The sequence below is a fragment of the Aspergillus eucalypticola genome (assembly GCF_003184535.1).
Source record: "Aspergillus eucalypticola CBS 122712 chromosome Unknown BO83scaffold_3, whole genome shotgun sequence".
NCBI classification, from domain to species: Eukaryota; Fungi; Ascomycota; class Eurotiomycetes; order Eurotiales; family Aspergillaceae; genus Aspergillus; species Aspergillus eucalypticola.
The window spans coordinates 333,955-349,477 of record NW_020290277.1 but is presented as its reverse complement, the minus strand read 5'-3'; the positions used below and the strand labels follow the sequence as shown (position 1 = coordinate 349,477).

Genomic DNA, 15,523 nt, shown 5'->3' with positions numbered 1-15,523 from the left:
TTAATATTATTAAGAAAATGAACCTCTCTGATCTACTGTTTATTATTATTCTATAATTAATTAAAAAAATATTCTCTTTGTATACCTGGTATATATTATAAAAATATCAAGAATATACTATAATTATTTTATTTTATCTTATAAATTTGTTCCAAGCGGGTAGGTAAATAATCTTTATTTTTAAATTAAAATTATAATTTAATCTTCAACTTGAAGATCTTAATATAGTACAGCTAGTTTAAAAAAACTAAACTGATTATAAATTACTGTAAAATATAATAATAATATAAGTTATCCTATATACTTAGTATCTTCATAGTATAGAGCACGCATATATATAATATATATATAATTAAATCTAAATAATTATATTCTTTAATAATTCTAATAACTTGATCTGCAATATCCTTTAGCAGCTGTATTGGAGGTGGAGGATAATATAAATATTTTAATTAATAAATTAAAATTATAAAAGAAAATCAAATCTAATTTAATAATAAATATAAATTAAATTAGACTCTACATAATTTATACTTAAGTTTATCAGTACTTCCAGGATGACTTTAATTTATGCTAAGTTAATATTATATTTATATTACGCATATATATAATCTTACCACAAAATCTGCAACAAGCTGTTAATTGAGTAATAAAAAAATATATATTATTAATGTCGGATTCCCTTCGGGATCCCCTGGAATAGGGGAAGGTAATAAGGGTCAGGTGGCTCAGGGTCACTAGGCCGAATCAGGTAGGCGGTCTGGTATAGAAAGGCCTAATATAAAGATAATAATGTCTCTTTGATCACATGACCACAGGAGGTATGGTCAGGTAATAATCATATAATCTAAAGAGATATAGTCAAATAATAATCATAAAATAATAATATATTCAGGTCACGTAATACTAGTCCCAAATAGAAAACTAAATATTAATTCATAAAATATATAAAAATAAGTATAATTAACAAAATTACTAAAAGAAAGCAATTCTATTACTTAAATAAGAAAAAAATAAATCCTTAGATAGGTAGTAAATAAATTAAATAACTTAGATAACTTAAAAGACTTAATCTAAATATTTTAAATAGAAAAATATAAATTCTATTTATTTTTAATTCACTACCTGTAGTGAATGAATCTAGATCAGGGTCATAAATCATCAATTTAGTCAGGAAACAAAGAAATTATAGTCAACTAATCAGAATAATATAAGAATCATATATAAAAGAGAGAAATATCAGATTTATAAGAAATAGATCTAATTTATTCCATAAGTATCAGGTATTCCATATAATTTTGTATAGAGTATATAATAATTTAACTATTAATAAAAACAAGAGTTTTCATATAAATAGACAAGAATTTAATTAGTAAGATAAAAGTAATTTCCAGCCGACATATCTTTCCAGGTTTATATATATACAAAACTGTTAGTTTAACTGGTTTTATTAATTTGCTTGAATTAGGCCTTCAATATTTTTCATATTTAGATAGTAAATAAACTTTTAAAATTTTTAATTATTAAGCTGCTTGGTCAATCTGTCTACAGGTATTTTATTAATTAGAATTTATTTTATTTTAATTTTGTTTGTATTGATTTGTTATTTTAGCTAATTTTTATGAATATCCACATGTTTAAGTTTTATATAATATGGTGAATATGGACTTATTAAAATTTATATAATTTACATATTATCACAATAAATATAAATAGATTGGTCCGGGTTAAATTAAATAACTTTGAAAATTCAAGTCTATTATAGAAATTACTTACTGGCTTAGATAAGAGATAGAAATTTAGCTTTTATAATAAATAAAATCACTGTCTTTTATTTTCTTGATATTTAATTAATTAGCTTATTAAAAAGTTTGCTTATATAAGCCTCAGAGCTGGTTTTATTTATATTATCTATAAATACTATATCACTGGCTATTTGAAAAATTAGTCTATCTAATTAATTTAAGTATTTAATGCAGAGATATCTTGATCCATATAAATAAAATATTATATAATTTACAGCATTTTAATACTTTAGTAATAAATTTAATAAATATTTACTGAGTACCTGTATTGGCTTTGTAATATCTAATCATAAAATTATGGCTGTATATGATAAAGATCTAATTTTTTGCTGATATAGTTTAATTTCAGCAGGATTTATCTGAATATTTAATTTATTTAATTCTTTTTAAAGATCTGTAATATAGGGTGTTTTTGGTAATTTTTATCTAGTTATATTAAATTGATGACTAATTTTTTCAATATAATCTATCTATAAAATCTATAATTTTTGCTGTTTCCTGTTATAAATAATATTAATATTTAAGAATTTTATTACTTCACCCATTTCTTTCATTTTATATATATTTATAAATTAATTTTTGAAATCCTTGAATATTTTCTGATTTTTTCAATAGAAAATTATAATAATATTGTCGACAAAAATAATAAGAATAATATAATTATTTATAAAGATACAGGGGTCTTCATTTACTGGCTGTAATTTTAATTTTATAAGAGTTTTCTTGATTATTTATTACCATAGTAATAAAAACTTCTATAATTTATATAAGATCTTATTTAATTTTAATACCTTTTCTTTAGCTGTAAAGCCAGATGAAAATAATATATAAATATTTTTATTTATTTTATTATTTAGAAAGACATTTACGGTATTTATTTAAAAGATTTTAAGATTAAATACTGTAATTATTATAAATATTATTCTTAAAGTCTGAAATTCTAAGATTAAGACCCTAGTTTCTTCTTAAAATAAGATTAGCTATAAATCTTCCTATATACAAATTCAGGCTTTGAATTTCAATAAATTAACATTTTCATTAAATTTATATATAAAAACCTATTTTAATAAAAGAATTTAATAATTTTTAACTTTTTCTTCTAGTATAGGGGTCCATATTTATATTATTTATAATTATTAATATTTAATTTTTGCAGCTTTAATAAATTTCTACTGGTATAAATACTTTTATAATTCTTTCCAATTTACTGGAGGGGGTGGAAGGTCATGTTTTTATAATTTTAGAATTAAAGTTTTATCTGAAATTTCTGTTGAAAATAATTATAGAAATATTTTATTATAAAATTTCGGGCTTGTTTTGAGGGTCCAGGGTCTGGCGATTCTGATTAATTTCATTTCCGGCTAAACCCTAATTTTTCAATAATATCAGTATTATCGATAAAAATTATTAGTAGTATAGATAGTGGAGTCAATGACTGATCTTCTAAAATTTAATCTGTTTGGCTATTTTGCTTGATTTTACTAATCTGGTTGATTTTATTAATTTTATTATTTTTATTATTTTCATCATTTTTATTATTTTCATTATTTTCATTATTTTCATTAATTTTATTAATTTTATTATTTTTATTATTTTTATTATTTCTCTGATTTTCTTCTTTAAAAATTCTTGAATTATTTTCTTTTATATTTATTTGCTGGGATTCTTGAATATTTAAATTTTTATTAATAAAATTAATAATTTCATTTAATTCTTCTGGATTTAAGACTTTAAATTAATCATACTCTAAATTATCTTTATAAAATTCCCTTATATTGCTACATGAATAGCTATATATTAAATTTTCATTAAATATATAATCTCTTGCTGATATAATTTTTTACTTTATAGGAATCCATATTCTCCAGATATTTAATACTATATAACTGATTAGATAACTAATTAAGACTCAAGAATTTAGCTTACTAAGTCTAAATAGCTTAATAATTTATATATAAACTTTCAAGCTATATTACTTGAAATTTACTAAATCAGACTTTTTATATAGAAAATTGGATAGATTATCTAGATATTTATATAATTTACTATGAAAGATTTCTCAGTTATTTATTTTATTTAATATTTTATTTAATATATATATTACTGCCTCTGCTGCCTCTGGCTATAGAAAATGGGGTAATCCTGAATCAATTATTAAAATTCTTATTTTTTGAGAAATTAGAATTTCAGTTTTTTTTATAAAAATATTTTGTTTAGATTAACTCTCAGAACTTTAGATAACTAGAATACTTGTTTCTTTATAAAATATTAAATAATTAAATAAATTAGAGTCTCTATCTAAGTAAAAATATCAAGAATTAACTCTAAATTAATTTTTTATAAATTACATTATTTATATCAGAGATTAATAAATATCTGATTTATTTATTAGAATTTGGCCCAGATGGTATTTTATAAATAGATAATATATATAATTTATATATTACTTATTTTTTATGCCTGGAGGCATATAAATAAGATTCTAATACAGGTAATTAAATAGTATTTAACTTGTTTATATTAATTACCATAAAATTTATTTATTTAAATTTGCTGTCTGATATATTTTATAAAGATCGAATTCACCTGCTTTTAGAGAAGCATTTAAGTGAATATTTATAGCTGAATTTTTAATATTTTTTATAATTTCTTCATCTGGGTGACCCAAGTATTAATACCAAAAATAAACATTATCTTTTAATTAAATTAGATTTACACTGTTTATATAATTAATTAAATATTTATATTTTTCTCTAATTTTTAATTCATTTACTTATTCATTTGCTAGCTTAATTTTTATTTAAAAAATTTACTGATTTTGATCAATTTTTTATATTTCATTCCATTTAATAAATAGAATATTATTTTCTTCTTTGAGTTTACAAATTTACTAATTTTCATAGATTTCAAGTATATTTTTTCTTAAATTTAAATATAAATTTCCTTCTTTTGCTTTGCCGGCAGAAATAATATTCAGATAAAAATAAAACATATATATAATATTTTTTAATTTAAATTTAATTGGTTTGTTTTGCAAGCAAATAGTGGGGGTAAAATAAATTATATTAAATTTTTATATTTTTATATTTATATTACTAATCAAGACAGCTGTATCATTATTTACTAGAGTATATTCACTGAAATATTACTGATTATTATAAACATGGATATCAGACCCTGTATCAAAAATCTAATTATTTTAATAATTTATTGAATTTTTTGATTTTGAAGAATATGTTTGCAAAGTTATAAAAATAAATAAATTATCTGATTTTTTATTATTTTTTAGAAATTTTTTCTTTACTTTTTCAAAGATATATCAGAATTTATTATTTTTGTATACTTTCTTGAATTTTTTAATAATTTCTGGATCTGGTTTCTAATCAGTGGGTCGTTTTGCTTGATTTATATATGGATATTTACTGAAAAAGTGGATACCATTATTTAACTCTAATTTATAGAAGTATCTGGGTTGTTTCACCAGCTTTGAATAATTAGTTGAATTGGTAGAATCATTAATTTAATTTTTAAAAGTTATATTTATAATATTTAATAAAGATTTTAATTTTTATTTATAATTTTTACTGAATTCTCTGCATCTATAAGTCATTTTATAGAAATCAGAAATTAGCTGAGAATTTTTATTTAATTCAGTAATTTTTTTAAACTATATTATTAAAAATGTTAGTAAAAGGTTTAAAATTAATTCTAAAAAATTATATTATACACATAGGGATTGTTGGACCTCTGATATTTATATTTATTTATATTCAGAATATAAATTTTCCCATGTAGAAATATGAATTTCAAGACTTAAATGGGGTGATATCTGTAATAAATAATATCTTTAAATTAAATCATGTTTTCTGGCTTCTGTAGTAGGTGCCAATTTTTTTTTTTATATTTGGAGAATTTTATATGCATTGTTTACATCCAGAATCAATTGTTTGTGGAATTAGAATAATAAATTATGTATAATTAATAAGATTATTAATATTCTAGTAGAAATTATCTGATATTCTTTAAAAGAGATTTCATAATCTTTTATATAATCATAGTAGATTTCTTGTTTATCAGCTAATAGATTAATTACTATTTAAGTTATTTATTTAATTTATTAAATTTTTAGTCTATTTAGTTGTTTTAGCATTGCTGGCTTATCTGCAAGATCAAGATTAATATATTACCATACTTATTTTACTTCAGCTAAGATTCTGATATTTTTAATCCATGCTGACTAATCACAGAAGATGATTAGCTGGTTAGTAAACTTGTTTATTTCTGTTATTATTATGGGTATTTACTAGTTAAATCTTTATATGAGTAGACTTTTTAGTAAAGATAAACTGGGCTTATAATTGTTGGATTCCCTTCGGAATCCCCTGGAATAGGGGAAGATAATAAGGGTCAGGTGGCTCAGGATCACTAGGCCGAATTAGATAGACAGTCTGGTATAGAAAGATCTAATATAAAGATAATAATATCTCTTTAATCACGTGACCACAGGAGATATAGTCAGGTAATAATTATATAATCTAAAGAGATATGGTCAAATAATAATTATAAAATAATAATATATTCAGATCACGTGATACTAGTCCCAAATAGAAAACTAGATATCAATTCATAAAATATATAAAAATAAGTATAATTAACAAAATTACTAAAAGGAAGTAATCTTACTATCTAAATAAAAAAAAAATAAATCCTTAGATAGATAATAAATGAATTAGATAACTTAGATAACTTGAAAGGCTTGGTTTAAATATTTCAAGCAGGAAGATATAAACCTTATTTATTTTTAATTCACTGCCTGTAGTGAATGAATCTAGATCAGGGTCATAAATCATCAATTTAGTCAGGAAACAAAGAAATTGTAGTCAACTAATCAGAATAATGCAAGAATCACATGTAAAAGAGAGGAATATTAGGTTTACAAGAAATAGGTCTAATCTGCTCCATGAGCATCGGGTATTCCATATGATTTTGTATGGGGCATGTGATAATTTGGTTATTAATGGGAACGAGGGTTTTCATATAAATAGGCAAGAATTCAATTAGTAAGGTAAAAGTGATTTCCAGCCGACAATTAATATTACAGAAGCTATATTAAATAAGACTTTATAAATAACTTTTATCTATTTAAGCAAAGTATTGAATAATAAATATATAATACTAAGATTTTATATCTGAATTTTTAGGACAATCTAGAAATGTGTGCTACATATTATTAATATATATAATATATATAATATTAATATATAAAGCATATATCCTGTTTTTTTTAAATATAACTGGATTTTATGCTATGTATATGCTTATTCTAGTATTTTAAAATTTATAATATTCTTGTAGTTTCCTATTCCATAAATAAAGAAATACTTAATATAAAGATTTAATTTCTTATTTAATCAGATTATTAATCTAATTAGTATAGAATCCATGATTACCTAGAAAAGATAATTAATTAAAAAATTTAAGATTTCTTATATATTATTATATTCAGGAGCATCAAACATAAGATACTCAGTATAAATATAATATTTTATACTACTGTATATATAAGATTTATGCCAGGCTTTATACTTATTATTATTACTAATCTTATAAAGCAGATTTATATTAATAATCTTAGCTTTACCTGTATGATTTATTATATATTAAGTTTATATATTTAGTATATGTACTGCATATTTAATTTATATATTATAAAAAAAGAGAGTATATACTTATATTTAATATTTACTATATAAAAAGATTATTTATTAGAGTTTTACTGAGATTTTCTGGTTCTAATCCTGGTAGATAAGAATCAGTTAAATAAATAAAATAAAGAATTCTATTTAAATCTATAATAGAATATTTAGATATTAAAAAATATTCTTGAATCTGAGATATCTTGATTTCATGAGAATTATTATATATAATAACTATATTATTTTCTTTTATATCCTATATATATTTAATATATATTTTATATAAGATATACATATACTTACCTCAGTTAAATCCATAGAAATTAGAATAAAATCTAATAAATTAAAATTAATTTAAGATTCAGATTCTTGCTCTTGTATAAGATCAGGGATACTACTAATATCACTGATATTATTATTATATTCCTGTATTTAGTTAATACCAAGCATATATAAAGAGGATATAAAGTATATATTTTATTATTTATATTATTTAACTAGCGGATAATCTTGTCTTCTACCTCTTATTCAGTTATTTTAAGAGTGGATAGTGGTATGTGTTCAGCATATATATAGTTTAAGGATTTAAATAGGGAGTATAGTATTATGGGGTAGTAAGGTTTAAATCTTATTATGGTTTAAATATATTCTTAGTATATCTTATTGTAGTCTGAACTTGTTCTTGGCACAGCTCAACATGGTTAAAACAGAAAAGCATTGTTCTGTATTTAGTGCTAGACCACGCGGAGTTTATTTCAGACCACGCCGAGCTGTGAGCCCTTAGTTTTCCACTTTCTTCGCCGCAGATATATGACTAAGTGGTCACGTGACAGAAGTTTTGCTGGCCTCAGCTCGGATAACTTCTGCACGAGTTGCTCAGACCTTCACTTAGGCGAGATTGCGCACGGCAAGGTGTAAAGAGGTGAGCTTGACGACTGCTCAAAAATCTACATCAAAAGTATAGCCGGCAAATGACTAGCTGCTTGATCCGAAGCAGTTCCTAATTAACCGAGTCGGAAGATCTCAAATCTCGACCTCCCCTACCTGCATTGGCTTATCACCGCTAGTACTAGGGTTATTTCATGACACTGACTTCATTCAATCACTGAATTGCATCGTTGTAATGTACTCGAAGCAAGGTGTCAAGTTATACCTTGAAGATATTGTCGGAGACATGACAGTCTGAGGCACGCTTCGGTGAGTATCCTGAGAGATACGAGTGAGACCTTCTTGGGAGAAAAACACCAATAGCCTAGTCTACGCCTTCTGGCTGAATCATTGTGTAGAGATAACTCAGACCCTGCTCATCATAACCTGAAGATCGATCTATATAACAGTGATAAGCGGAACATTGTAAACTTCTCCGAAGAGATTATACGGCCAAGAACGGGGAACCAAATGGTCACCTTACAATCAGCTCTCAGTCATGTAGAAGATGTATCACGGGTGCGCCTGTACCAGCCTCTCCTCACTCCACGAGTCCAAGAAAATCGGATAGTCTAGACTGGGCCTCCAAGCAATGTATAGACATCAAAGTTAGGTGAACCTCTGTCTGTAGAGACCGAACCCGGGGAAATATCTTCCGACAGCAAATATTTATATCTTCATCAATGATTTACTTTCGAGCCAAGCACACAAGTCTCATAACTACCTACACCCGTGATATACTAGGTATTTATAAGGGACCTCCTGTTCGATAGATAGGCCTGGAATTCACCATCCAATTTCCTCCCACAATCACTATATGATATGACACGCCTTTCTGTTTTTCTGGAACATCAAAAGACTTCATAGCGTACATTATTATCGGCCGTAGTAACATTACCGCGGTAATAATAATCATTACTAATGTTATGACTCGGTGCCATCATAGCTACTATTGCCTCAGGCAGATAATATATATATGGCATCTGAATGATGGTAGAACTATTTGTAGTACCTTCAATTTTTTATTTCTGAATTATTTATTGGCTTCTCTCTCTCTCTCTCTTTATTATTGCTATTACGCTTATGCCCCCTCTTTCTAATTATCCCTTTTCTTGTCCCACAGAACTCTCCTTATTCACCCAAGCCGTCAATTGGAAGCATGACGGGAATATTCTTCCTACGCTCTCGCTAGGAGTGACACGACTAGTGAGTTTGCAAAACTGCCTAATACCTAGTATTCTATCATGTTAAGGCAGTTTTGCTTTACTATAGCTCTTACTGATCAAGGAGAACGATCATAATCAAATAATAAGTGGATAAAAGTTAAATCACGTAAGAAAATGACATTATTAGTCTATGAAAGCCGTAATCTATCGTCTATACAACCGTGCAGGCTCAATACTGTACAGTAAACATCCACATATAAACATTACGTATGGGGGTATGATACAATATTCTTAGACAGTAGCGCATGCCTGCTCAGTCTTGCACATGCGACCCGACTCAGCCACAGACCAGTACTCGCTACCGGCACCCTTGGTGACGTAGAAGACATGGTCGGGGTCGTACTTCTCCTTAACCTCGCAGAGCTGGGCGTAGTTCGCGCCGAAGAACTCCTTCTGCCAGTTCTGCTGGCGGAAGCTGCCCTCGTTCTCGTAGGAGCCAGAGCCGGGGGTCACGGCCTCGAACTGAGGCATGTAGTCGTTGGCAATGCGCAGCTGGTCGGCGACCATCTCGGACCAAGGGGCAGTCTCGTTCCAGGCGGATCCAAACTGCATGGTCACGGCGGCGTTACGCCAGGGCTGGAAGACGGCGTTGGCGGTGTCGTTGGAGTTGGTGACGTTCAAACCGACACCGACAGCGATGAGACCGTCATTGGTGATGTTGCGGAGGACGGAGACGAGGTCGGCGGTGTTGGAAGTGAGGGTGTCGCGGGGGAGGAGGCGACCGCCGTAGTTGTACTGGCCGACCTCGAGGTTGCCATAGGGGAGGGGTCCCATGTACTTCTCGTAGTGCTCGTAGTAAGAGGAGTACTGGGTGTAGGCGACGGTGTACGCGATGCCCAGGTCGGTCAGGGCGGAGAGGAAGGGAGACAGGATGGTCTTGACCTCAGCGGTGGTCTTGTTGTAGGCGGTCAAGGGGTTGATGAGGAAGGCCTCGTTGGTCATCTCATAGATAACGGTGGTGCCAGCATCGACCATGGCGGGCAGCAGGGTGTGAAAGTGCTCCACGGCCTCGAAGAAGAGATCGGAGGTGATGTTGGCAATGGTGAACTCAAGGGCAGCACCGGAGACGGTGGCATCCGGGTGGGCCTTGACGGTGAGAGAGGTGACAACACCGAAGTTACCGGCACCACCACCACTGAGGGCCCAGTACAGGTCGGTGTTGTTGGTCCGGGAGGCCGTGATGACCTCGCCCGAAGCAGTGACAACCTCGAAGGACAGAGTCTGGTCAGCACCCAGACCGAAGGCAGTGCTCAGAGCGGAGTGACCGCCACCCATGGTGTATCCACCAGCGAGACCGACAGTAGGGCATTCGCCGCCGACGACAACAAGTCCCTTTCCGTGGGTAGCATCGAGCACATTGTAGCCCGTGACACCACTGCCCAGCTTGACAGCAGAACCCTCGTAGGTGGAGTCCGACCACTCGGTGATCTCGACGTCGTTCAGGTAGTGAGTCCAGATGGCCAGAGCACCAGCACCGGTGGAACGGCCAAGGTAACTATGAGATGGATTAGCACACCATCCTACATGATATAGAGGAATAGTGCAGAACTTACTCATGACCGGTGTTCCTGATCACGAGACGGATGTTGTTCTCCTTAGCGAAGTTGACCGCAGCAACAACATCATCAGTCGTGGAGACGTTGACAGCGTAGCTCACGTAGTTGCCAAGCAGGCAGGGCCGGGACTCAGGCTGGAAAGGATCGCAGCTCTGGTTGGCAAAGTAGGGCTGCATAACAGAAGAAGAAGAGACCAAGCTGAGATTGTCTGACGTCAGCATGGTCTAAGTTTAGGGAGTGGGAGGAGGGGGTGCCTTACTGAGTTTGCGGGTAGTACCAGATGTCCTGCAGGTTCGTGCACTCGGCGCCATTGTAATTAGGGTCATGGCAAGGAGTACCAATGGGAACAGTCGCAACCAAGCGACCGCCCACAGTGCTATTGAGGGAGTCCCAGCTGGAGGTGGAAGGCCAGCAGCTATCGCCGGGCAGGCAGTGGCAGTCGCTAGAAGCGACAGCCTTGGAGGCGAGAGCAGCGACGGTTGCTGCAAAGGACCAGGAAGCCTTCATCCTGCAAAGATAACGAAGGAAGGAGAGGATGGAAGAAAGGAAGTGACTGGATTGAGTGAAAAAAAGTGACGATCCCTGCTGAGGGAAACGTACTTTATATGCAAATCGATACAGGCAGCCGTATCTCAAGATCAGGAGGAGGCTATTCAGCTATCATCGGACATGTTCCCCAAGTGCGTAAAGTCGCGGAGCAAGCAGTGGATAATTCTACCACCGCGGATTAGCCGGGCGCTGGGTAGTGGAAGAGATACTACGGAGTTAGAGCGATGGCCAGGAACTGGCCGAGCCGCCGAGGCAAAAGGTGTGGATGGATTTGGGATGGATTTAGTGAGTTATCTGGCTGACACAGGGGCCGGAATCATCGTCCAGGCACACACACGATCGGAGAACGGCTTCCAGTTGGGCAATGGGACAGTGGCACTTGCTCCAGGTAATTTCGGGCCCCGCTCGCTAGATTGGCTATGAGGCGTAGTATTGGATCAGAATGGCACCATGCAACTCCAGAGGGCAGGATTTAGGCTTTCGGCGAGCACTGGAACCGGACGGAGTGGAGCTGTGCTAACCGTTTTATTGGCAGCTGGCCGATGGTCCGTCTAAAAATGAGTACCGCGGATGTTCCGGGGATTTGTCTTTGCCCTCGTCCACGAACAGACGGTGCCGAATCCTTCACACGCTGCTGACTGGACTCCTTCGGCTTGCTTCGGTGCCTGCTAGCGATTCCTCCGTGGTCTGAGATAGAAAGAACTTGTCGCTAATATTTCTGGTCTCTTCAGTTGCTCCTATTTTTGTTTTAATTCAAATCTCCCTTCCCTCCCCCTTCCGGGTGTACGTAACTTTACTTTGCGACCAAGACTAAGAACGCCAAAGGCTTGTTCCTGAGTGTGCTGGCTGCGGCGTCTTTGAACTCTGGAATGTGGCTTGAATAAGCTGAGAAAATTTCTCCCCTCAAAGTTTGACAACGACCCACCGTTATTTCAAGCAGACAGACGTGAGGGTCCCCGTACCAGTCGCTGTCCATGGTGAGCTTAGAGCAAGGGATCATCTCTCTATCCTCCCTCGTAGGGCATGGGTAGATCTGCAGAAAGTGGGAAGGCCATAACGGTCATTTGATTATCTTCAGTGCCGGCTGCAGGAATCCCAATAAATTGGAGTACCGGCAAGTGAGAATCCTGGTTGCATTCTAGAAATGAACAAGGATGTAGCCGACCCCTGTTCACCTCGTGGCGAATGCATCCACTGCTGCACGCCAAGCGCCACCAGGATCCCAGTAGTAGGGTTGGATTATTCAGACTTTGGGACTCTTTTCCCTGGCGACGTCTGCCTATTGGGGAAAGCTTTGTCCAATTGCCCTGGCCAACTGGGACAATAGTCTCCACTATCTTTCGCGCGATTTGTCCGTCGGGTAGCCGGAGCACCCAGGAATTGGATGGATGAAATGGACCAAATCTCCCTAATATTGTGTTAACTGCACCATGGATCCAATATTCCAGCCATGCACGAACCTGTCCAGTCGGCAGTCATCAGGACTAAGGCGACTCAGAAAGTATAATTCCCCTGGTGCCGAAATCTTGTGGGAAGCAAGTTAGTTTCACGATAAAATAAATATACTTGAGTGGTCGCATCTGTTCTGCCAAAGAATGACCTCTATCGTCGCGGACCTTTGCCCTTCGTGATGGGTTCCAGCATAACCAATCCTTCCGGACTGGCCCTGGAAAGGGGCATGTGGGCTGCAGTTGCAGTAGCCACCTTTATTCTCATTCTCCGAATCATTGCGAAGATCAAGATTCGCAACTTTCGGATTGACGATGTGTTGATGATCATAGCCTGGGTAACTCAACGTCCTTCCCTCTCCCCGCACTAACCATGGGCCCTTTTGTCGCATGTCTGACCATCTGTGTTTCAGGCACTGACACTCGCATCCACGGTCATCTTGACGCTTTCTGTCCAAAATGGCTTCGGCACGAATCTCACCAAACTCCCGTTCCATTACACTTCGAAGGTGCTGAAATACATCTCCTTCGAAGTACTCCTTGTCACCCTCAGCACCGGTATCGCCCGCTCATCATTTGTCCTCTACCTGCTGGCTATCCTCGGTGGAAAGAAGAAGTATTGTGTCGCATTATGGATTGTCATGCTGCTGCAGCTCAGCGCCAACATCGTCTCTGCGGTGCTGCCACTTTCCATCTGCCGCAACGCTCGGATTCTTTGGGATCCGACCGTCAAAACAACATGTGGTAGTAGTGTCGCGGTGGTCAACTTCTCTTACTTTTCGTCAAGTAGGTCCTTGCCATTCACTAGCCGTTTCAATTGGGATGTACGGCTAACGTCAGGTGTATCTAGCCGTCAACTCTGCTACTGATCTCTTCCTGGCGGTGTTCCCCACGATTATTTTCTGGAGTCTAAATTTGAAGCTGCGGATTAAAATCAGTTTGATTATCCTGCTTAGTCTCGGAATAGTGTCAGTATATCAACGGTTTCACTATATTGGCCTGTCAGCTTACACGGAAAATAGTGCTATGGTCGCCTCGATCATCAAGACCACCAAACTCAAGGAAGTCCCCAGCATCACGAACCTCGGTGCCGGCGGTGCGGTCGAGTTGATTCGCTGGGGTTTCTCAGAGAACCTGATCATTATCATCACCTCCTCCGTGCCCTGCATCCGACCTCTACTTATCTCGTCTGTGAGAAAGCTTTCAAGTGCGGCGCGTTCTCGCTCCTACGAACTCAGTGGTGCGCTCTCAGGTCAGAAAGGAACCGCGAAGAACGGCACCTTCCAGTCTCATGCGCAGGAGCAGCCCAGTACGGACAACCGCGATGACTGCGACAGTATCGAGCAGATTCTTAAGGATAGCTACAATTCGGGGTCGATGGTGGAGTCCGGGCGGGGGATTAAGAAGCAGGTTGAGATCTCGGTAGTGTCCAACCAAAAGGGCAGCCGCTGGGGTAGTGACCGGACTAGCCGCTCATAGCGGACATGTTTCTTTTGTTTGTTTCTATACTACTACTATCTGTCTCACTCTAGACAGCCATACGCATGCTCACGAGTTACGCCAACTTGTCCTGCTATTTAATGCCATATAATGAGTTCAGACATTTTACTGTGTGCCGTATATCGTTTTGCGGAGCCCACTTATTCTCCGGACCCAAAGATTTTCTCTGTATCTACAGAGTACCCTCTTCTCCAGGGATCTCTCCACAGTGCTCTGTCGGGAGTGCGTGCTTCTGTACCATCATTTGACACCGGAGGAATTACTCGGTTGGGCAGGTTTGCCATCGCCGGGAATCGTGCCTATTTTCTTGTCGGTCGGCGTACCGGAGTGAGACATCGATCCGGGCTTACGGTGAGCGAGGAAGCAGGCTATAGATATCCTACACTTCAATAGTGCGCTTGGCCGGCTGGACCATAGTCGTTCTTCATCGCCTAAACGACTCAGTCCTCGCTACATTAGGCAGCTCGCACACCCAGAGACGTCCAGACCTGTCTCAGGTGTGAACCATGGTTCAAGCGAGCGGGAGTGGATCCAGCCTCAGCTGACTGGGTGTCGATGCAGACTCCAGTAACTCCACCCATGTCTGTGAATCAAGGCAAGATCGACCAATTCTTGGCCAGATCGGGAACGGTCAACCATGAGGCCCTGGCGGCAGCACTTCGGATATAACTGGCTGATCGAAGTCCCTTATCTGGCATTTGGCGGTTATGCCAGTGGTCGGAATTCGCTGGGAGAGCTGCAGACCCCTGGATAAAAGTACCGTAGTGCCTTACTAGCTGGATGTCCACAAATTGTGACTTTGGTTGGGAAGGGAAA

At 35.1% G+C, this 15,523-nt stretch overlaps 2 protein-coding genes across 2 annotated transcripts; one reads left to right on the top strand and one right to left on the bottom strand.

Annotated features, from left to right (window-relative positions):
* Window positions 1-9,885: 9,885 nt before the first annotated feature.
* On the bottom strand, window positions 9,886-11,717 carry BO83DRAFT_434075 (putative isoamyl alcohol oxidase; the record flags this gene model as incomplete). Its single annotated transcript, XM_025535744.1, has 3 exons — window positions 9,886-11,149; window positions 11,208-11,408; window positions 11,470-11,717. The coding sequence occupies 3 exons, from the start codon at window positions 11,715-11,717 to the stop codon at window positions 9,886-9,888; spliced, it is 1,713 nt and encodes a 570-aa protein (XP_025392047.1).
* Window positions 11,718-13,389: 1,672 nt separating this feature from the next.
* On the top strand, window positions 13,390-14,686 carry BO83DRAFT_353203 (uncharacterized protein; the record flags this gene model as incomplete). Its single annotated transcript, XM_025529031.1, has 4 exons — window positions 13,390-13,545; window positions 13,621-13,993; window positions 14,058-14,175; window positions 14,230-14,686. 4 exons carry the CDS (start codon window positions 13,390-13,392, stop codon window positions 14,684-14,686), a joined length of 1,104 nt encoding a protein of 367 aa, XP_025392046.1.
* Window positions 14,687-15,523: the final 837 nt, after the last annotated feature.